Source organism: Meriones unguiculatus, chromosome 11 (genome assembly GCF_030254825.1).
Source record: "Meriones unguiculatus strain TT.TT164.6M chromosome 11, Bangor_MerUng_6.1, whole genome shotgun sequence".
NCBI classification, from domain to species: Eukaryota; Metazoa; Chordata; class Mammalia; order Rodentia; family Muridae; genus Meriones; species Meriones unguiculatus.
In genome coordinates this window covers 88,102,179-88,125,568 of record NC_083359.1, presented here as the reverse complement: position 1 = coordinate 88,125,568, position 23,390 = coordinate 88,102,179, and the positions used below count along the sequence as shown (strand labels likewise).

At 48.5% G+C, this 23,390-nt stretch overlaps 1 protein-coding gene across 1 annotated transcript; it reads left to right on the top strand.

Moving 5' to 3' along the window:
• Positions 1-499: 499 nt before the first annotated feature.
• On the top strand, positions 500-21,109 carry Mgst3 (microsomal glutathione S-transferase 3). The gene is made up of 6 exons (XM_021642606.2): positions 500-655; positions 15,302-15,425; positions 16,516-16,589; positions 17,775-17,832; positions 19,383-19,455; positions 20,857-21,109. The coding sequence occupies exons 2-6, from the start codon at positions 15,309-15,311 to the stop codon at positions 20,991-20,993; spliced, it is 459 nt and encodes a 152-aa protein (XP_021498281.1). The 5' UTR covers positions 500-655; positions 15,302-15,308; the 3' UTR covers positions 20,994-21,109.
• Positions 21,110-23,390: the final 2,281 nt, after the last annotated feature.

Genomic DNA, 23,390 nt, shown 5'->3' with positions numbered 1-23,390 from the left:
AGGTGGCATAAGAGGGTGTGTCTGTGCTCTCCTTAGGTCTGCGGGGTCCAGGGAGAAACACCTGAGCGAGCCAAACCGCAGGAGCCCGCCCGCCGGGGCGCGAGCGAGAAGGGGGTGCGGCCCACCGCGTGAGCAGGGCTGAGGCCGGCGCCAACAGCGTTGGCTATGGGAACTCCCGGACTCTCAAGCACCTCCCCAGGACGCCCCCCTCCCACACACACCCGCCCCAGGCACCCTAAAAAAAAAAAAAATTCTCTTTTTGCGCACGCACACCGAGATGAGTTACGGTGGCCTGCTGGGGACCAATGGCTAACGCGTTACGGTTCCTCCCGTTCCAACCGAGCAGTGTGAACCTCCAGGACTATTTTAGGACTGTGGTCACGAAAAGATACCTGGAGAGTTTAGCAACTATGTACACTCGGGGGCCGGAAAAGTAAACACGCGGACTGTCAGGAACAGGGAGAAAAAGTGCAAACTCGCTTTGGAGACCAGAACTGCCAATGCCGGGGGAGGTCCCTGCGGTCGGAGCTCCGCCCGGGGGCGTGGCCGCGAGCTGTCCGGGGCGGAGTCGGGCAGGTCCTACCCTACCGCTGGAGCCGCACCCAGACAGCGCTGCGCAGCTCCCGTCTGCACCAGGCGCCCGAAGGTGAGCCAGGTAAGTGCTGGCAGCTCCGGGCTGCAGGAACTCTAGCTGTGCTAGTGCACCCCAATGCCTACCCGCGCGCAGCTTGCATCTCAGCCACTTGGGATGGAACGGGGTGTCTCTCCAACCTTCCTCCCTTATCGGTCGATTTGAGCTCTGCGTTTCTATCCACTCTGCCCTCCGCCTGCCCTGCACCCTCTCCCTGATGGGTGGCTTTGGAGCTTCTGGTGAGACCCCTAACCCCGCCATCTCCAGCTCGGGGAGACTGTCAAGGTCAGCTCATCCTCAGTCCCTTATTTTTCCTCCCCTCGTTTACGCTAGCCGTGTAAAGACCTGCGGCTCCCTCTTTCGGCCTTCCGGAGACCACCTGACCTTACCCTGGGCTTTCACTGCGGCTGTAGTACAGAGAAGGGAGACCCGAGTTCTGCAGTGGGAGCTGGCCATGCGGACCTGATCTAGCACAGGTTTCGTAAGCGGCGTGCGTTGTTGCTAGGATCCTTCTAGAGGGTCTCAGAGGGAATTGTGTTTGTTTGCCTCTCGCCTCGTAGAAATATTTGCAACGAAACCTGAATGTGGGTCGTTCTCCTGCCTCTGTCCTCATAGCAAGAGACTTCTCGGGAAAGGAAAAGGGGCAGGGATCCTCATTCCTGTCTTTCTTGCACGTCTGCAAGTGTCCCTTCGTATCTTGGGTCCCTACAGGGAGACCCAGAACCACAGGGGTGGGGCCACTACGGGGTGGCGGAAGGGAACACAGACCGCGAGTCGCTCCCATGGGTTATGGTTTCTGCTAATTCTTTGCTGCCTTGCGATTTACTAGTAGCGTAGGGTGCAAGTGAGTGTGGGAAAGGAAGTAGAGGGGAAACAGAGAAATGGTCGGATGGGTGGGAAAGGAACGCTGCGGCTTGGGATTTGAATCCCTTAACTAGGAAAAGGGGATGTCCCGGGAGAAGCCAGCTAGCTTCCTGCCCCACAGTGTGGCCGGCTCAGGTGCGGCCTTGCAGGGTCTGCAGATGCTACAGCAGAAGCCGAGCCAGGGCTTCTCTGAGGAAATCTGTAGGACACCTGCAGACTGCAGTTTCCGGGGAAACACCCAAGGTTATTGGTCGGGGTTACAGGCGTGTTTTATTTCTGCGTGTCAGTAATGAGAGTGTATTGTCTGAGTCAGGGGATCCAGAGTATTTATTCTCACGAGAGCTAAATTTATCTGAGGAGTTAAATAAAACCAACATCTGAAATCCAAACAAGTGCTTTCACCCTGGGAAGTACATTCTGCCGCAGCTTCTTCCTGACACAATGTTACAGAAATAGAAAACTTTGTCAAGTGATTCTTTCTCTCTTTAACCAGTGTTACTATATATAAAGCGACAGTCATACTGTCTATATAGCCATAGAAACGGAGCTCCTGGGCCTTCCTTAGACTAAGGAACAAAATCTTGCTGGGTGCCAAGGCCTGTCACTGGAATCCTAGCACCAGATAGACTGAGGCAAAAGAATGCTAATTCAGGGTCATCCTGAGTATTTATTGAGACCTTTTAAAGGACAGAGGCAGACTTTCCCTCACTGAGATTCCCTCCTGCTGGCATAGAGTTCTGGAGGAAACAGTCTGAATATTAACTCCCTCATAGGAGGACAGCACAGAGGAAACACACACAAGATGTATTTATCCAAAGAGATGCTGCAAAGCCCCTGGGCCAGTCAGGAATGAGGTGGATGTCAAATGAACCTGCAAAAAGTAGATTAACACCAGCTGGGCATTTAGCTGATTTTAAACCTTTGAACCATTTCCTAGTTAAATATCTCTCTTTAGAACATGCTACTGTTATTTCTGCAGTTGAAGTGTGTGTTCATGTATACATGCATGCAAATGCCCACTTGTGCATGTACATACATATGAAGATCTGAGGTCAACCTTGAGTGTGTCCTTACTCATTCTCCACCTTATTTTTTGAGACAGATTCTCTCACTGAATCTTACTAATTCAGCTAGCCCAGCTGGCCAGCAAGCACTGGGGATCCTCCTGTCTTTGCTTCCTGAGCACTGGGATTGTCTCCCCCAACCCTGGGATTTTTTTTTTTTTTTCTTTTTTCAAACATGGGTACAGAGATCTGAAAGCAGCTACCCATGCTTGCATGGCCAGCATTTTTGCAGACTGAAACCCCAGCTCTTTCAGCTGAGTTTATCAATCCTGCTTGTGAGTATACTGTCCTCTTGAATAGGAAAGACTTGCTATTCTTTTCTGTTTATCCCTGTAAGATTAGCTCTCTCTCAGGGTCCTGTTGTGGAGGGAAACACAGCAACTGGAGCAGGAAAATCACAGTTTCACAAATGCATTGAAAATGTCCTATGTCCACTTGTCACCCTTTGGCTTCTCTCCAGATTTATTCTGCTCAGCAGCTGGAATGTGAATTCCAGTACCCTGGTACCATCACCCACCTTTTTTGTTACTCTTTGAAACAGCGTCCTTACAAGCCCAGCCTCGCCTCACATTCTCAATCCTCCTGCCTCAGTGCCCCACAAGCTGAGACTATAAGCCTTTCTGTTTTTAAGTAAACGATGCTTTGTGCCCCTGCAGCTTGAGAAATGCGAATAGAGGCTGGGGCCATGGCTCAGCAGTTAAGGGCAGGTGCTGCTCTTTGAGAAGATCTGAATTCTGTCTCAGTACCCACGCCACCAGCTTACAACCACCTGTAACTCTAGCTCCGGGAGCTCTGATACCTTCTGGCATTTGCAGACACACACACACACACACACACACACACATGGGTGGCATACATTCATACATTTCTGGCCATTTTGTCCGCAAACATATATGCATAATAGGCATAAATATTAAATATAGAATTAAGATGACAGGTTTTTTTTTAAGATAGAAAAATGCAAATAGTTATGGCAAAGCCTGCTTCTAAGTCCTGAGAATCATGGGAGGGTCAAGCCAGATGAAAGCCAGCAGCCGAGGTGGCTCCTTAATGACTGGTATCTTCCCAGGGGTTTAGCATCTGCTAAGAATTATAACAGCTCTGAGCTGTCTCTGTTTCTTATGATGGAAAATCCAAGTAGTGACAGTGTGACTCATCCAGGACGTTTTCCTCGTCTGGGAGTCAGAGCTTCGTTGCCCCGCAACATTATGCTTCTGTGGAATGTCCGTTCGAGGACAGGTTGATGGGAATCATGATGCGGTGATGAAGATGCTGCAGCTTCAGGGCTGCCCTGCCCAGCCTCATGCCGGGAGACTGGAAGAAGTGCTCGTCCCTCTGTGCCTCTCCTCGCACTGCCGTACACTTGGATGCAAATGTTCTTTTCTGGCTCTTTCCCAAGATTGTTTTGTTCCCCTTTCCAAGTAAAGACATCACAGTCTGTAATCAGGCACAGGCCTGGAGCTAATTATTAGCTCTGCCTTCTTGTTAATATGTTTTATGCTCAGGAGAGGGTCAAATGTGGGCAGACTTGCTCTTCCGCTTGGTTTGGAGACAGCCTGGCCAAGGCCTGACGTGTAGAAGGTGGAGGCGCACTGCCTGGGAATGTGGGAATCCAGGCTTTGCTCTACGGTAGCTGTGTGATTTGAAGGACATTGTTTAATCTCTACAGTGCTTAATTTCCTCACCTGCAAAGTAGAGGTAGAAATACGTGATGGAGGTGCTGGGAGGATTTAAAATGAGTTAATATGGAATTGCTGAAAACAGGGTTAAATCCGTAGTAAATGAGTATTACAAATAATAGACTTTTCCTACACTTCCTCCAGGCTCTATAACTACCCTTCAGTCACACTGGCCTCCTTTCTCTGCCGCAGAAGCATCGACCTGTCTGCAGCCTCCTACATTGCTGTTTTCTCACCTGTGTTCTCTGTCACGCAGTGCTGTGGTGATAACCTTCACGGCTTCACCTTCCAGTCTTCCCCCTCCTCCAGGTGTGCGCCCCACCCTCACCCTCCAACTGTGTGAGTTCTAGAGGTTCAGAGCTCCCTTCTCGGCCTTGATGTTCATTTCAGCCCTGCACCTGGAGTGCTTGCTATATGGCATTTGTAACAAAATGGAGAAGGGAAGGACTCACTCTGGAGAGTGAGGCATGGGATTGGAGGCAAGCATTCCTCTGGGTAAAATGCTCCGTCCTGAACTGAACTTATCGACTCGGCTTCATCCGGTAAATTCTTTGGTGTCTCTTTTTTCTGTCTGTATTCCATGACTTTCCTCCTTTCTCATCTAAGTTGTCGCCTGCAAGCCATTAGAATGTAGCGTGAGAGGTGTCCAGAGTCTTGTGTCCTGGGAGGCTCAGCTCTAGGCTTTCCAAGTCAGATGTCAGGGTACCCTGGCCCATGTGAACTTTAAGCATGGAGAGTCTCTTTAAGAAAACTAACATCAGCCAGGTGTGTCGGTGGCGCACGCCTTTAATCCCAGCACTCAGGAGGCAGAGGCAGGTGGATCTATTTAAGTTTGAGGCCAGCCTGGTCTACAGAATGATTTCCCAGACAGCCAAGGCAGAGAAATCCTGTCTCAAAAAAAGAAAAGAACTGACATACCCACAGGGAATTTATTCTATCTAACAAATCCAATGTTCTTAAATTCCTGGGGCACAGGATTGCCCCTTCTTCCCCAAGAAGACTCAGTGTCGTTCAAGCATGTTTGTCTATTGTCTTGCCACAAAGAAGTCAAACTCCCAAGATTAAAAGAGAAATGACTTTCTGAGTTGACCTTAACTGGCACAACAGTGCAAGCTTGTCCCGCATCACCAAGAGCCATTCATTTGACTTCCAGCTTCCCTGATCCTTCCCTCCCCCACCTCCTTCCAGCCCAGTAATATATTTAACAATTGTTTGCAGGAGGGACAATTCACCACAGTGTTAGAAGTAAGACATCATATGGAGCTTGAACATGGCTGAGCTGCGGCTGTTGAACTCTAGAGCTGGATGTGTTTGGATTAAAGGGGCAAGCCTTCCATCTTCCCAAGGTCACTAACTTCCAGATATGCTGCCAGTGCATTGATGAGTAAGGGAAGACTGTGAGGCTCTGAGAAAGGCCCACTAGGTCCTGCCTGCTACAGCTCGCCCCACTTGAATTAACAAGCAGTCAGGTTACTTCTGTTCACCAGCTTCCTGTTCGTAGCCCTCGGTGAACTAATTACTGAACCTGTGCCACCATTAGGGGCCCTGCGTAGGCTCAGCTTCTGGGTTCCAACTCCTTTCTTAAATGCCTTTAAGTTAACTGGGTACAGTGCCCTGCACCTGTAGACCCAGCATTCAGGAGGCAGGAGGATTTGAGCAGTGCTTATTTGAAAGTTTGACAAACAAGACTGATGTGTTTGTGGTAGACATGAACTAGAACCTCCATTTTGGAAGTATAGAATGAACACAAAGAAATCTTGTGCCTCTCAGTGTCTCTTCGTCCTGGATATAGAATTACCTTATTATTGCTTCCCTGTCACTTCCTCCATTGCTCCACCAAGCTTCCCGTGGGCTTGGGAGAATGAGCCAGAAGTACCCTCCACTAGGAATTCTACTGACAGATTCTCCTGGGAATATCACATTTCTAGCACTCCAGTGTTGATCAACACTGTCTCTGACTCCTGCTTCTGCCACTGCTGGCCTTATCTCACTGGGGTCAAAATCCCATCAGGGGATCACTGAAAGACCTGTTCCTTTTCATAAACATCCAAAGGCCAAAGAAGCTGGAAAGCTCTGAAAGTGAGCCTTCAGACCCCCTCCCCAAGAGTCTGCTGAGCCTTCCTGTATGTGGAACTTTAAGAGACATCATTTTATATGATTAGGCCAACCCTTTAAATGACTATCCCTGTGTCACTTTTATTAAACTGTTGGGGTTTACCATATAAACTAACTGGATTGATAACACAGCCAAACAAGTAAGAGTTGCTAGGAGACTCGGGGGGAATGACGGCTCTACTTATTAATGCTTTGTCATAGTCACTTTTCCGGTTGTATTAACATAAGGCACCAGCAAAAGAGGGCTATCACAAACTGAAGTAGAAATTGCCATTGCCCAATCTGAGTTTTGTTTAATTAAGGTCAGAGAGAAATCTGTCATTTAGAATAACCTAAAGGCCAGGCATGGTGGTACATGCCTGTAATCCCAGCACTCTGGGAGGCAAAGGTAATCTGATTGCTGTGAGTTCAAGGCCAGCATCGTCTACAAAGTAAGTCCAGGACAGCCAGGGCTATACAGAGAAACCATGTCTCAGAAAAGAAAGAAAGAGAGAGAGAGAGAGAGAGAAGATAAAAGAAAAACCTGAAAAACCTAAGGTACTATGTAACTTGGTGACTCAGGAGTGATAAACTTTTGGGGCCTAGTGCCTACAACCATAAATCCTGTCTTTTGATCCACTTATGCAATGCTGCCTGTTCCCTGGGGAGTTTCCCCGGGCAGCCAGAGAGGACTTGGGTACACAGTGGAAGAGAGTGTTGCACCATAAGTGTTCAATTGAACGTAGGCTTGCCCAGACCCTTCCTGTAACTGAAGGCACTATGCCCCAGAGAGATAAGGCCAGCAATGGCAGAAGCAGGAATTAGAGATAGGGCTGGTCAAAACTGGAGTACTAGAACAGTGGTGGCCCCAGGAGAATGTGTCAGCAGAATTCCTAAAAGAGAGCACCTGAGCCAAAGAGCCTAAGAACCCCCATGCTGCTTCCTCACTTCCTGACATGGAGTGTGTCCTGAAAGTAAAACCAATAATGCCACGTTTTAAGCATAGACTTTATGCTTTGTTTTGTTTTTAAGGCAGAGTCTCTCTGTGTAGGCTTAGCTATCCTGGACCTGGTTTATAGATCAGGCTGTCTGAACTCACAGAAATCTGCCTACCTCTGCCTCCCCCGAGTGCTGGGATGACAGGCTGATTTTATGGTTCTTAAACTGAGGTTCTGGGTGGTGTCTGAGACATTACCTGCAGTCCCCTGGTGTCTGCTAACTAGCTATACTGTGCAGCCAATGCTTTAAGTGCTGTAGTACCTCTATCCCTATAGACTTCAAGGGCTAGTTACCCCAGTTCCCTCATTCTCCCAGAAACCCACCATGGACTGGGGCCTTTTGGGGAGGGGGCTGGCTACAGGATACTTTATTGAGGCATAAAAGTTATAGATAGAGGTGTTGCTATGTTTTGAACATATCAAAATATTTAGATTTAGAACATATTCTCAGCAGAGGCATTGATGGAAAGCTCCTATACCATCATATGTGGTGGCAAAGAGCTGAATGCTTCCTCCCCACATGGAGACCAAGACCAGCATGTCCCCGTTTGCCCATTCTGTTCCACACATATTGGTTCTAGCTAGGGCCATTCGTCAAGAAGAAAATAATGGCAGTGATAAAAAGCCATCCCCATGGGAAAGGAAGCAGTGGCCCGCTTTCTTAATAGCAGATCTGACCCTGGATGTAAAATATTCTAAAGACCCAGAGGGCTGGGATTTTGTATAGGCTCTGTCCCATGCTTATGTCGGGTTAGATCCCTAGGGCCGTAAATATGATAAGGTGAAGCCAAAGCTCCCCTAGCCTCCCCCAGGGTGCTGTGCTTTTCCCTTTGCTCCTGGAACCAAAGCAGGGTGCTGCTGACCTACCTGGATATAAGCTCTGCCATGGACCGTTCCTTATCACTGTTTCTAATTCATCAGGCGCAAGCCCTGCAGGGTGAGCTAGTGGCAAATAGTTTAGACATTGGCGTCAGTCTACCCGAACTCAGACCCCAGACCTGCATCCAGCAGTGATGGAGGCTTAGGCAAATTGCCAAACTGCTCTTTGCCTTTTTTTTCCCTCCTGTGTAAAGTGAGAATGGCACTAATAGCTACTGTGGCACCGGATTGTCGTGGGGATGAAGCAGCTTAATGTAAAGCCTCTGCCTGGCCTGCACTCGGTCCCGTTAGTTAGATATTCTACATGTATGGGTGAAATAATTTCCCATTTTGCTATTTCTTCTAGAAAGAATGAAAAACTCCATGAGGAATTTATTGGGGATCCTACTAAGCCTTTAAATATGTCTTTCTCTTAGCTCATGGTACTGCGTATTTAGAATCTGAGGTACATCCCAAAGGTCCTGTGACCATCACTCTCACAACGTGTAAACCCTTAAAGTCCAGCTCCTTTGGTGAAAAGTCAGGTCTGGGGCCTGTGACCAGGAAGGCAGAGGCTGTCATAGGTCAGGCTCAGTAGGTAAAGTTTCAGGGGTGGAGGGGGACTCTTTCCCACTTGTTCAGTTCATGTTGAGCTAAATGTTAAACCTGGAAAGATGGGATTGGTCCTGTGGTGTGCAGGCTCCAGTGCAACTGTAAAAGGTTTGGCCTCAGCTCTCCCTACAGCCGTCATCATGTTATAGAGAAACAACAGGGAATGGCCGGCTACAGGGGCATCCGGTAAAAAGCTCTTTAGAGATCGGCAAGACAGCGGCGCCCTTCTGAGTGTGACTCAGATACAGTTATCACCTCCTACAAATTTCCTTTTTCCCTAAAACAAGTGTTTTAAAATTTTATTTGTTTATTTTCATGTGGATTGTTCTTTTGCCTGCATGTATGTCTGTACCCTGTTACAGGTGCCTGGAGCCTGTGGAAGCCAGAAGGCGGCATTGAATCCCCTGGAACTGGAGTTAACAGACAGTTATGAGCTGCCATGTGGGTGCTGGGAATTGAACCCAGGTCTTCTGGAAAAGCAGCCAGTGCTCTTAACCACTGGGCCATCCCTCCAGCCCCCTAAACAATAGTTTTTAAAATAGGCTCTCTAGGCACCTGAGAACTTTTAAAAAGTTTCACTGACAGGCTCTAGTGGAGCCTGCGAATCAGAAACTGGGGGTGTGGGGGGAGGCACAGCTTAACATGCCTCCAAGTGAAGACTGCAACCCACAGCAACACTCATTTGGGTTTCTGTATTTGTGCACTTGACTATTATAAACCATAAATGGGAGGCTTGCGTCTTGACTTCTCCCTGTTTGCATGCATGTCACGGTAGCCAGTTGTTCCGTGGGAAACGCAGGTGTGGGCATCCGTTGTAGAGCTTCTTGTGTCCAGACCATGAAGACCAAATCTAGGAAAAAGCTCTCCTATTTGTAAACCTTATCTTGGTGGGTCCATAGAAGAGCTGCAGGTATATGATCAGTAAGATGTACGAAGTCTGAGAGAATGCTTACGCCACAGGGGGGCTTGTATGTCACTTATCAGCAACTCAGGCCTGGCCCTTGAAGCTATCTGCTGCCTCTAGTCTCCTAAAAACCCAGGGTGTGGCTGAGGTTGCCTGGGTGTGGATTCTGAACCGAGTTGCCTTCCCCTTCTTTGTGTACCCTGACCCAGAGGCTATCCTCCACGGGCTGGGAACACCCGTCCCTTTCCCCTAGAGTCTGAGAAAATAAGAATTTAGCCAATGATAAAGTGTTTCTGAACTTTGACTGCGTTAAGCTGATCCCGTCCTTACAGGCTAAGGTTTAACCATCTTTACCCCTTGGATCTACGTTTTTAGCCACTATGATGCAGACCTCCGTGTTCTAGACTCTTCCTTCTTATGTAATCCGTAATCCTGTTTCTTCCATGGTTTCAGTAGATGCTTTGGAGGGAAGAAAAGCAAAAGCAAATCATTTAGGTGAATGTTGTATTGCCAGGTACTGTATGAGATGATGAACATGTCTCTCTGGATGGGAGTGGAGGGGCCATTCTTGAAAGCTACCTGAAGTTGCTGCTCTCACCATGCACTCTGCAAGCACTCGCCTACCCCACGAGTAGCCCTTGCCGTGAGGAATGCCAGACCACAAGAGCTCAGTGGCTGTTCTCATCGTCTTCTCTGAGTGCAGAACCGGCCTACGGAGGACTCCTCACTTGGAGGAAGTGTATGGAGGTGTGGGAAGAGCTCTTCCACCCTTTGGAAAGGCAGCATTCCCGGCTTTGTCACTGCATCCGTGCACCAGTGCACCAAGCCTCTGCAGATGAGCCCCTAGAGGGAGAAGAGGGCTCTCCACCCCTTCCCTGCCTTTCAGTTCATTCTCTGCCTTTCCCACGGAGCCATTTCACCAGCATCTCTTCTTCTTTTCTTTTTAATTGAAATAGAATTACATCACCCCTCCCCCAACTCCCATTCTCCTCCCCGTAGACCCCCTCCAGCTACTTTCCTTCCTTCAAGTGTCTTTGGCTTTATTACTGTTACATACATATGTGTGAATGCATGTGTGTGCACAAATATATATAGATACCGTCTGCTGAGTCCATTTTTATTGCGTGTATATATGGTTTCAGAGCTGACCACTTTGCATTCAGCAACCAGTAAGGAGGCTCATCCCTGGAAGAGGCTAGTTCTCCATCTCCCAGCAGTCACTAGTGGTCTGAAGTTCTTTGCCTAAAGCTGGGACCCTGTGAAATTTCCTCCTTCCTTGAAAACATGTCACCAATACTGCCATTTCAGCCATTTCTAGGAGAGACTGGTTCACAGCAGAATTCCTGGTATTCTGGCTCTTACAATGTTTCTGCACCCTTTTTTATGATGTTCCCGGAGCCATATGGGTATAGGAGCTGCGATATAAATGTATCATTTGGACCTGGACTCCCCACAGTCTCTGCTTTGTGTCCAGTAGTAGTTTTCTGTGATGATCTCCATTATCTGTAAAGATGAGAGGTGGGAGCTTTGCTTAGCTGTGGGTATGAGAGTAAGACTGAGTATGTATAAAGAATGACGTTGGTCTAGCCATTGGTAATGGATTCTTTTTCAAGGTGGTCTCACTAGCTCCGGGTTGTTGGCTAGGTTTCCAGTACCAGGCGTGATTTCCTCATGTTGAATGGGTCTTAAGTCCAATTAGATAGCTGTGGATGGCCACCAAGCTGTGAGTCACACTGGCTGCACCCTTGTGCATATCTTGCCATGCTGGTTATTGTCGTGGTTCATGGGCACTGCAACGGGGTAGGACTGTTTGATTGCTTCCTGCCCTTGGCAGCCTGAATAGTGTTTTCTGGGACCGTGAAAGCTGGAATGCAGCAGAGAGACTTTCAGATCAGATCCAGCCTCGAACCATCCAGGTCCTGTTTTCCTCAATGTCACCAAATCCTCTTGGTCCTGGCTCTTGCTTTCCCCCACCCACATTCATACTTGTCACCACTGGCTTCAAGGGGTGAGGAGAGTGACTCTCGCTGGTGTGAATACTGAGAGGACAGCATTTCTCCTCTGAAAGAGTAGCCTGACAAAACATTAATTTCTTGTTGTAGATTACACAATGGTTGCTTTGAGAATGGTTCTTACCTGCAGTATATAGCCACCCAAAGAGCAACTCTCTTCTCTCTCTCTCTCTCTCTCTCTCTCTCTCTGTCCCTCTCTCTCTTTTTCCCTCCCTCTCCTCCCCTCTCTCTCTCGACAGGGTTTCTCTGTGTAGCCTTGCCTGTCCTGGACTCACTTTGTAGACCAGGCTGGCCTCAAACTCACAGGGATCCGCCTGCCTCTGCCTCCCTGAGCGCTGGGGTTTTTATGAATTCTAAAACCTGACCTGTCCTAACCTCTGCCCTTGCCCGTTTGAGCCTCTGCACTTGCAAACCTACCTAGAACGGACGTGTTTCATTTCGTTGTAAGGGCAGCTCTGACCACCTTCGAGGCAGCTTCATTTTCAATGGCCTGTTCGACCCCAGTGGTTTAACTGCAAGGATGGCAGGCAGGCGCAATCACTTCTTATTTTCAAGGAGGTGTTCCAGGCTTGTCTGAAGCTGGGCAGGTGGGTCTGCCGAGCTGGAGGCACCTCGTGCTGAGTCATAGAGACAGTCTGGCCACGAGTATGCCTGGCCCCTCTGAAGGGCAAGAGGGGCAGGGCAAAGCTGGTGAGAATTGCTGTGTGCTGTCATGGGGGTGGACAGGTCTGAGAGACTTAGACCCCAAATGTTATTTTTCTAAGCTGGGAGAACCTTTTTGTCTGGTTGTTTTTTGGTTTGTTTGTTTTTGTTTTGTTTTTTTTTAATTTACTAATGAAATTTAAAATGGGTGTTTTGCCTGCATGTACATCTCTGAGCAACATGCATTTAGCGCCCTTGGAAGCTAGATAGAAGAGGCCGTTGGATCCCCCGGGACTGGAATTATAGGTGGTTGTGAGCCAAACCTGGAATAGCAGCCAATACTGTCAACCGCCGAGCCGTCTCTCCAGTCCTGAAAAACTTACCTTTTAAAGATCAGAGCATCATACTCACCCTCAGATTTCATATTGAGAAAGATGCTGTGCTACTCCACTCTTTCAGTTTGCAAGCAGGACCGAAAGGGGCCATTGGAGCCAGATGAACTCGAGTTGAATCCCACCCATAATCCCTCCTGCTTTAGACTCTGCATGCAGCACATAAGCTCTGGGTGTTCCTCTGATGGTAGGGGTACTGGAATCATGCCCTTTTGTTTTTCAGAATGACTAGAAACATTCTGGAGCAGGGCAATACCCTGAGCTGGCTTCTGGGGAGATGAAAGCTAGACACAAATCAGAGACAGGCTTTGCTTACGTTAGTGGGTGTGTTTGCACATACATGCACGTGGAAGCCGTGAGACAGCTTGGGTGGCTGTTGTTGCTCAGGGTGAACCCATCTTGTTGGTGAACCCAGAGCTCACCAATCAGGTTACATAGGCTGTCCTACATGCTCCTGGGATCTCCCTGGAGTCTCCACAGCAGTAGAATCACAAGACCGCGCCACCTTGCCTGACTTTTTCACATGGGTGCTAGGGATCAAACTCCCTAGCACCCATGTCTTCCTGGTTGCTCAGCAAACATCTTACCAACCAAGCCCTCTCCCCAGCCCTTAAAGATGTAGCACAGATTGGCCTTGAACTTAACGATCTTTCTTCCTCATCCTCTTAAGCATTCGCCTACCAACGTGTGCTTTCACAACCAGGTAGAGATCACACAGGAGCTCCTGGCTTGGGGCAGCCTTGCATTTGGTAGTAAGTCACCTCAGCGTGTTCTGACGTGACACGGCTTCCCCTTCTGCCTACATGCCCTTAGCTCACAGAGGTTAGCGGGCAGCCCCCCCCCCGGGAGGGGTTATGAGACGCTTTAAGGCGTCTTCCACCTGGAAAGTTTTGTTCTCACTGATGCCCAGTCTAAGTCTTTCCTTTGAGACGAGAGCTCAAATGCAGAGCACTGCATGATGAGCCAGGATTAGTTTCTTCTCAAAGCAGCTTCCTTATGAAAGCTCCCACGTGGTCGGAAAAAATTGAAAGAAGTGTATCTTGAAACCCCCTAGCTACCATCCCAATCTGTGGTTAACATCTGATCAGCTTGTACTGCCGATGTTTCATGCATTCCAAAATATGTTACAGGCATGAGAACTCCTGTGGGGCTTGCGCTGGAGTGACTTAATGGGTAGCCTGGGCTCTCAGGAGCCTGACGGACTGTGTGTCTTGTCCACACCGCTGGCTCAGGGGCCGTGATGTCAGAGCACTCAAGCAGGGCTTCTCCATTCTGCTCTCTAAAACTGTGCCAGCACATGGCCAGGGTCAGGGTGGAAGGGCGGTCATAGGTCCCGACCTTGAAGCAGCCCTCTCCAGAAGCCACCGTTGTAGACGCCACGTTGTTACAGGGTGTCACGCTAAATACCTCCCAATGCCAAGGTTAGTGGGTATAGCTTACTACAGTGACGACCCCAACGATACTGGTAAAATCTGTGAAATGATGTTGAATCAAAGAATATTCAACTAGTTACAGTAACACATACCTATAATCTCAATCATCAGCCATCCTGAGGCAGGGTGCTTGCTGTGTGCTTGAGGCCACTCTGGGTTGAGCACCAGGCCACCTTGGGCTACCCAGAGAGATTCTGTCTCAAAAGCTGAAAGTAAGGAGCCCATGAGATGGCTCAGTGGGTAGTGCCAGCTGCCAAAGCTGATGTCTGGAGTCCAGCGCCCAGGGCCCCCATGGTGGTAGGGGAGAGCAAACTCCTGCAGGCTGTCGTCTAAGCTCCATGTGCACACGGGTGTGTGTACACACAAAGAGAGAGATGATAGCTAGATGATGGAAGGATGGATAGATAGATAATAGAGAGAGATGGATCGATGGATAGATGGACAGATGGACAGACAGATAGAAATAAAGTCTGTTTTTAAACTGAAAGGGAGAGGGAGGGAAGAAGGGAAGGACATGTATGATTTTATACTTCCCTGAGACTAAACTACACACCGGAGTGATTTTTACCTCTGTTGTCTAATACACGGTAGTATTTCTGATGAGCTCTTAGAAATGTCTTTTCTTTTTTTTAAATTGGGCAGAGAGCCTGTGTGTCGTATGTGTGGTGTGTGTGTGTGCATGTGTGATGTGTGTGTGTGTGTGTGTGTGTAATATAAGCATGTGTGTGCACCTGTGTGTGTGCAGGTGCGCTTACCTGCACATGCTCACATGCAGACAACATTAACTTGGGTTTTTTTTTTTCCTCTCTTACTCTGTAGCTTGCTCTTTGGGGCGGGTTCCATCGCCAAGCCCGAGGCTCACCTTTTTTATTAAGCTGGCTAGCCAGTGAGCTCCAGCCACCTCCCTATCGCACAGGGATACAGGATGCTGGCCCTGCACAGGGATCCCGACTCGGGTCCTCGCATTTGCGGGGCAAGCAGTGTACCCACTGAGCCACTCCCCAGCCCTGAAACCCCTTTCTGATCTGTACTTATCTGCCGGTGATGAGGCACTGCGCTGTCTGAGGCCTGGCGCCAAACGAGGCCGCAGCGTCAGTGTGCTGTCCTTCCGTCCGCAGAGCCACGATGGCGGTCCTCTCTAAGGAATACGGATTTGTGCTCCTCACTGGTGCGGCCAGCTTTGTGATGGTGCTCCACCTAGCCATCAACGTGGGCAAAGCCCGCAAGAAGTACAAGGTCGAGGTGAGTGCGATGCTCCTGTAGCCTTCCTGAGGCCACAGGCTCATCTGAAGGTTTGTTTTCAGTCATGCAGGTAGCAGGTTTCGGACAGCGTCCGTTAGAGTTTTGTTCCTAAGAGTCAGGAACATGAGGATGCCGTTTACACTTTGTTAGACTTTGGCTCCTCTGTAGAAAGACCGGCCCTACTGGGGTTAAAAGTCCATTTTTGTCTGGAGCTGTTTGCCAGGGACAGTGCTCATTTCTAAAAAGGATGAAGTGGCTTCCTAGTTTGCCACTTTAAACCGGGCGGTGGTGGCACACACCTTTAATCCTAGCACTTGGGAAGCAGAAGCAGGAGGATCTCTGAGTTTGAGGCCAACCTGGTCTACAGAGCGAGCTCCAGGACAACCAGGACTATACATAGAAACCCTATTTCAGAAGAAAAAAAAAAAGTATTAAGTTGATTTCGCTGCTTCCTAAGTGGCGACGAGATGCTGAGCTTAACCTGGGTCTAGCCGGTAGCTGCAGAAAGGAAGTCTGTTAAATACTTCCTTTAGCTCTGGCTGAAGTAGGAGGGAAACTTCTAGCGCTCTCCCTGGTGAGCAATTAGATGTCTGTTTGCATTTAGCATCTTGTAATTAGACTCCCTCTGTGGACGTTTCAAGCGTTCCTATCTGGCTGCCTCTCTTTTTTGTTCTAATGAGCACTTGCAATAAAAAAAAAATCTCACACACTCAATTATCCGTTCCCTCTTAAGGGAAATCTTAAAAGGATGTGATGTGTGCCAACTCTTGGGAACCAGCCGTTTTCTCTGTGATGTCTCTATTATCTGCAGTCCACCATTGATTTTTGACATCAATGAGAAACCCTGGCTGGGGCAGAAGCCACTGCTGTCTCTTCTGCAGCCACAACCCAGTCACGGGTTCTCACTACCTTGTACTGGTTAAACACGCCAAACATGCTGCTGAGAACTGAAAACCCTGTCACCACCGAGATGCGGCAGCAGTCAAGGGCTCACCCATCAGGAGGACCGCGGAAGGTGCTCTGGAATGTCTCCGTTTCCGTGTTAGTTCATTCTCGACACTTACGCTCTGCTTGGCCTTTGCTTTAACAGTACCCTGTCATGTACAGCACAGATCCTGAGAATGGGCACATCTTCAACTGCATCCAGCGAGCCCACCAGAACACGTGAGTTTCCCGCCGCCATGCCACATGCCCATCGAGTCAGCCCTGAGTCTGAATTTGCTGAGTGATAGCGTGCCAATCATGGGTACCTCATTAAAACATTAGGGGGCTCGGAGGGGCAGGCACGATGGCTCAGAAAATGAAGGCACTTTTTTGCCAAACCTGATAATCTAAATTTGATCCCCAGGGGTCACACAGCAAAGAAGGTAACCAAATCTAACTTACACATGGAGCCCTGGGCACGAATACACACCCATACATTTACTCATACACACAAATAAAAATAAACTTAAGTTACTGTACGAACAGATTGAGTACTGAGCAAAAACTAAGTATTTTTAGAATGGGAAAACTGAGCCAGGCTGTGGTGACACACGGCTTTAATCCCAGCACTCGGGAGGCAGAGACAGGCAGAGCTCCATTAGTTCGAAGCCACCATGGTCTACAGAGTGAGTTCTAGGACAGCCAGGGCTATACAGAGAAACCTTGTCAGGGGTGGGTGGGGGAAGGAAAAAAAAAAAACTTCTGACACAATCTAAAATAGTCTTCCATGGGCAAGCCTGTTTCCCAGGTGATTCTAGATTCTGTTGACAGTTAGCGGCAGCCATCACAGTGTCTTTAATGTAAAACCCTCTGTGGTGTTTGTGGGTCCCGTGTGACTGGCTGTATTTGTTACTTTTCATCATGATCATGTGTATATATATACCTGACAGAGCCCTGAGTTGAAGAAGGATTTGTCCCAGCTCACAATTAAAAGAAAGTAGTCTAAGATGGAAGATAGAATGACTCTTTCTGGGGATGGCAGAGATTTGCAGCTGATCACAAAGGCAGACAGAAAACAGAGTCCTCTGCTATGCTGTATCCCTCAGAGCCCACCCTTAGTGGCCTATACCTGTCAGTCAGGCCCCTGTCCAGAGGATCCCACAACGTCCAAAAGTAGTGCCACTAAGTGGAGGTAGGTGTTCAAACACAGGAGCCCACAGGGCATTTCAGACTGCGCTTCCACTAGGAGACCTGTGCTGATATAAGACCTTTGTCATGAGCTTGCAGCATGCGAACCGCCCCCCACCCCAGAGCAAAAGCAGGTGGATAGTGGTGGCCAGTCTTCTCCCTCCAGCATGCTTGTGCCCAAGCTTCTAACCTGCCAGCACGAACACTGTTTGAACCGTTCCTTTCTGTCCATTCCAGGTTGGAGGTGTACCCTCCCTTCCTGTTTTTCCTAGCTGTGGGAGGCGTTTACCACCCGGTAAGTCTCTTCTGGGGCTCTTCATCCTTTTAGATGCAGTTTTCTGAGCTACCCTCGGCACAGGGAAAAGGAAACGGACATTGAATGAGGAGCCTTGGTGTCAGGGCACCATGTATTTAAAAGGATTTTATTTACTGATTTGTTAAAAAATTGCCTTAAAGTAAGCAGTATGTCACCTGATTTTTTTTTTTCCCAGACTGAGAAAAAGCCTCCTAGACACTGTTTAACTTTCATGGGGTCAGCTAAGCCACAGAAGAATGGAACTTTGAACCCAGGTCTACCTCACTCTAAAGGGTTCATTTCCATAGGGAGTGTTTTTACTTTTCTCATTCTATGCAAAAATAGGCGGACCCACACCCAAGGTTACAGCAGTGAACAGACAGGCGGATGCCAGGATTCATAGGCCCTCCCTCTAATCGGGGTCATAAACCGCATCATAAGTAAATTATCTGGTATGCTACAAGGTGGTGAGTGCCCAGTAGCAAACAAAGGGAGGTGGGGAAAGATTGTGGGGCTCAGAGATTTCGAGGAGTTGTGGTCAGGCTCAGAGCTCTTACTGAGAAGGTGACACTCAGGCAAGAGTGTCACAAGAGGTGAGGATGCAGGATCTGTGGGTGTCTGTAGCATCCAGCCTTGAGAAGGCCATGGAGTCACGGCGGCTACCACAGACACTTACTCATAGCTGAAGTTAGTGAATGGGGACGAGCAGGCACCTGCACGACTGAAAGCAGCTCCAAACCGTTGTTCCAAAATTGCTAGTCATTATGCAGCACTGTGGTGAATAAAGAATACGGAGAGTAACTGGAGCTTTGTCTAAGGCTCTTCATCTTCCTGCCCAGACAAACAAAATCCTGCCATAGCAACCAGCACCACTCACAGCACTACCAAATTGGAAGAGGACTCGGGGAGGGTCACCTGTCCACCCTACCACAACCTTATTTCCTCTTATTCTTTCCGATCAAGTGGGTTACTCAGGATGAACCAAAGGAGGTTTTTCAGCTCACATAAGGTTTTACTCTCTCCTCTCAAGGGTGTTAGGAACGGGAAGGCTGTTTCCTCCGAGTACACATATTCAGGGCTTTGCTATACATTCTCCTCACCTTTCCTCATCGAGCCCCACCCCTACTGTGTGCAGGCTGCTGCACCGACGGCCTCCAGCGACTTCCAGCCATGTTGTCACTGGAGACGGTGCAGCCCAGCCGCTGTTCAGTCAGTGTCCCACCTCAGTCGTCAGGGTTTCCTCTTCTGACTGACCCTGAGGCCTGCCTGCCCTTGACCTGAGCTCCAGCACCAGTTACCCAGAGCAGCTTCCAGTCCACCCAGAGGGAGAGCTAGGACCCTTCTCCCAGTCGAGCATGCGATTATAGATGACCACCAGGCCTGGCTCTCCTGACCAAAACAAGTAACCCCATTATTTCCTAACGCTGTGAGAAATACACTACCAAAGGCCTCTAATCACTGTCGGCCAACACCGCGTAGCCAGCTCCAGGCGTTAATTAGCAAAGGTCTGTTTCTTCAGGGCGAACGCTGAATTGTCCTTTTTCTCTCAGCGCATAGCTTCTGGCCTGGGCCTGGCCTGGATTGTTGGGCGAGTTCTTTATGCATATGGCTACTACACAGGAGGTGAGTGCATGTTGACATCCGCCAGGGAAACACATCTCAGATCTGTCTTTTCTAACATGTATTAGGTACCTGTGTGCATGTGCCCACAGAGGGCAGAGGAGGGGTTGGACCCCCTGGAGCTAGATACAGGTGGTTGCGAGCCATCTGACCCGGGTGCTGATCGAGCGGCCCTCTGCAAGAGCAGCAAGTGCTAACCACTGAGCTGTCTTTCTTGCCCCCAAAACAATTTTTTTTACTTGTTTGGTGGTTTTTTTTTTTATTTTGGTTTTCCAAGACAGGGTTTCTCTATGTAGCCCTGCCTGTCCTAGAACTCGCTCTGTAGACCAAGCTGGCCTCTAACTCATAGAGATCCACCTGCCTCTGCCTCTTAGAGTGCTGGGAGTGAAGGCATACATCACTACCAGCCAAATTTTAAATATTAAGTTACTATAGTCAAACTCTTAGCAGCGTTTAAAAGATCTTGGTTCAGAGGTTAAGGGCACTTGTTGCTCTTCCGGAGGTCCTGAGTTCAATCCCCACAACCACTTGGTGGTTCTCAACCACCTATAATGAGATCCAGTGCCCTCTTCTGGCCTGCAGGCAGAACACTGTATACATAATAAATAAAAATAAATATTTAAAAAAAAAAAAAAAACTCTTAGCAGGGCTTTAAAAGAGGGGGAGAAGTAGGGCTGGAGAGATGGCTCAAATGTTAAGAGGACTGACTGTCCTGGGGAATCCAGGTTTGATTGCCAGCACCCACGGGGCAGCTAACAACAGTCTGTAACTCCAGTTTTAGGGGATCCGTGCAGGTGGGGCACAGACCTACATGCAGACAAAATACCCATATACATAAACTAGGATAAAATTTTAAATGAGGAAGTGGCTTAAGAATTAAGATGAAAGGTCCGTTCTCTTTTTTTTTTTTTTTTTTACTGACCTTAGAATAGTAACAAGCCTTTGAGCATTTTCTGTGCGTCAGCTGCTTGTCTGTGAACCTTATGTATGCTACACAACCTGGCAGCAATTCTGTGTCCAGCTAACCATCTGTTTGGTAGATGAGGAAACAGCTTAGAAAGATGAAGCTTCCTACCAGAGCCACCAGAAATCAAACCAACGTGGTACATGGCAAAACCTGGCCACTGCTGCTATAAGTGGGTAGCAAGGAGAGAGAAAAGGGCTACTCTTCATTCTGGAGGGAAACATTCCTAACAGCCTGAGACAAAGTTTGCTTTCCGAGAGGAGTTCTCCACAGTCCAGGCAGTGCTGCAGTAGAATTTCTTTGCACCTAGCTTCTAGCATCCTGATGGGCCTAGGCTAGAGCCGGTCAGCCTCCCGAGAGCAGGTGGTTGAACATACGACCTCAGATGCCGGGACAGGCTTGTGGACGTTCTGGTAACTTCTGCTCTTCTTGTTTTTCAGACCCTAACAAGCGGTATCGGGGAGCCGTGGGGTCTCTCGCCCTCTTTGCCTTGATGGGCACAACCGTGTGCTCTGCCTTCCAGCACCTCGGCTGGATTAGACCTGGTTTGGGCAGTGGGTCCAGATCCTGCCACTGATTAACGGTAGTCCTTCCAACTCTCGTTCACCTTGAACGACTTACCTTTATTTCCAGTTCCGCTGTTTTTTTTTTAAATATAATAAAATCTTATCTGGCATCAGCCTCGTACCTAAACCTCCTGGCTACATTTTTTTTTGTCTCTTTCTGAAATAATTAGGCCACTTCTACTAAGTCAGAGCAAAGCTATGAGTACCCTCCTCACATACTCTGAAGCTGAGAAAAGGTCTGATCATGGCCATGAGTCCATGCCACCACAGTGCTGAAAAATTCAGTCTTAAATCTAGTCCAAATGTAGCACTTGATGCTAAAAATTAACAGTATGGATTTTAAAAAAAAAAAAAAAAAAACTATTGAAGATTGTTTATATTGCTTAAAAGGGTAAGTAACAGGGTCCAGTCAGATGACGAAGCAGGTGAAGACACTTGCCATAAAGCCTGGTGAAGTGAGTTTAATCGCCGGGGAGGCACGTGTTAAAACTGACTCCTACAAGTTACCCTCTGACCTCTGCATGCGCACTGTTGCTCACGTATGGACACCCACACAAATAAGTGTAATTATTTAAAGCTCTAAGCTGAGCAACAGACAGCTGAAAGCCATGGCTTTTAGATGGATAAAGTTTAAATAAAACAAACCCAGAGCCCTTCACCCGTGACAGCCACACTTCACCTGCCCTATAGCTCTGAGGATTAGAGAAGGACTTGAACAGAGGCAGAGCTCTAAACTCTGTGCCGCTCCCATCGTACTGAATTGCTCAACTCCAGAGATGAAGCACTGAAGGTGTCTCAGCCTTTCCCCATGACTGTGACACCCTTGGGTATCAGGTCTGAATACATTCCCGGGTCAGATCATGAGACCTTGTCTTCAGTGTACTGAAAAAACAAAGGAAATGGGCTTTTTTTCCCCTTCCTTTCCCATGAAACTTTAAATTTGGCTTCATTTTAACATTAAGTGTCCTTTATGAAATGATGATGATGAGGCAGGAAGTTTTGGGTTCACACTAGAGAAGGTGACATCAGTAAGCCTCTGTAGTAATTGCGTTTTATTCGTGTTATATTAGAATTGCTCCTGGGGGCCTGGAGAACTTTGGCAAGGTTCTCCTCTCACTGCAGGCTCAGCGAGGCAGGAGGACCCAGTGCTGGCCTTTGGAGCACTGGCTTCCCTGTGTGGCGGAACAACAGGTGCCTTCCAGTGTTACAGTCCTCGTGCAGGCCCAGGCACCCCTCTAGGCCAGCGGTTCTCAGCCTTCCTAATGCTGTGACCCTTTAATACGGTTCCTTATGTTGTGCCCATCCCGACCATAAAAGTATCTTCATTGCTATGTTGTAACTGTAACTTTGCAACTGTCGTAATATAAGTATCAGATATGCAGGATCTCTGATAGAAACCCCTGTGAAAGGGTCTTGCTCTAAGTGTTGGAATTCCTGCACCCTTGTCAGTAGCCAGGAAAAGTCCTTAGCCCAAGATGCAAGACCCTCGGTCTAAAGAAGACAGCTCTCTCAAACTATTCCAGCAACCAGAGGCTGCTGTTTCGCATCGCTGCACTGTAGTAGACATTGTCCTCCTGTCTCAGTTCTGCCCTCTGCCTCTTGCTGTCTCTGCTTCTGCCGCTTTCCTACCCTGGCCTCCCTCCGAGCTTCTTTCTCCCTGCTACCAGCTGTACTCACACTACCAAAATCAGGCCAGACCGGTGGGGAGACGGCTTTTACTGGATATAATGATGTGGATCAGGAAAGGCAACAGAGTGTCTCCACCTCACAGCTGTGCTCGGGCGGTATGTCCCAAAGATCCCACAGCCTCTGAACATCACCGGTTGGGCAGCCAGTTTCAAGAGCGTGAGCCTTTACAATTACTGAGGATCCATGATCATGTGTGTGCAGCAGGAGGCGCTCACGACCAGAGGCTGGGCTCAAGCTCCCGCAAGGTATGGTGGGAAGCTTGGGCGCCACCTGCCGGTGCAACCTAGCCAATGTCGGTGACCAGGTTACTGCGTATGCTCTAGTCTTCCAGAGTTTGTCCTAGATGCTGTCCCACCTTAATGAAAAGGACCTGTCTTGGGCCAGAGAGATGGCTCAGCTGGTCGAAGCATTTGCCACAAAGCCTTACTACCTGAATTCAACCCCCTTAACCCCCAGTGGAAGGAGAAAACCCACTTCCTCAGTAGTCGCCCGACCTCCACACTCAAATAGATAAATGAGCAGTCCCTCTGTTCCATCCCTCTTAAACACTTTCCAGTAAACTTTCTGATGTGACAGAAACATGCTCTCTGCACCATCCAGTGAAGCAGCCAGCACCTGTGTTTGACTAAGGAGGACTTGAAATGTGGCTAGAGCAACTCGTGGGCTTAATTTTTTTTTTTTAATTGTAATTAAGCTCAAGTAGTTACGAGCCTGGTAGC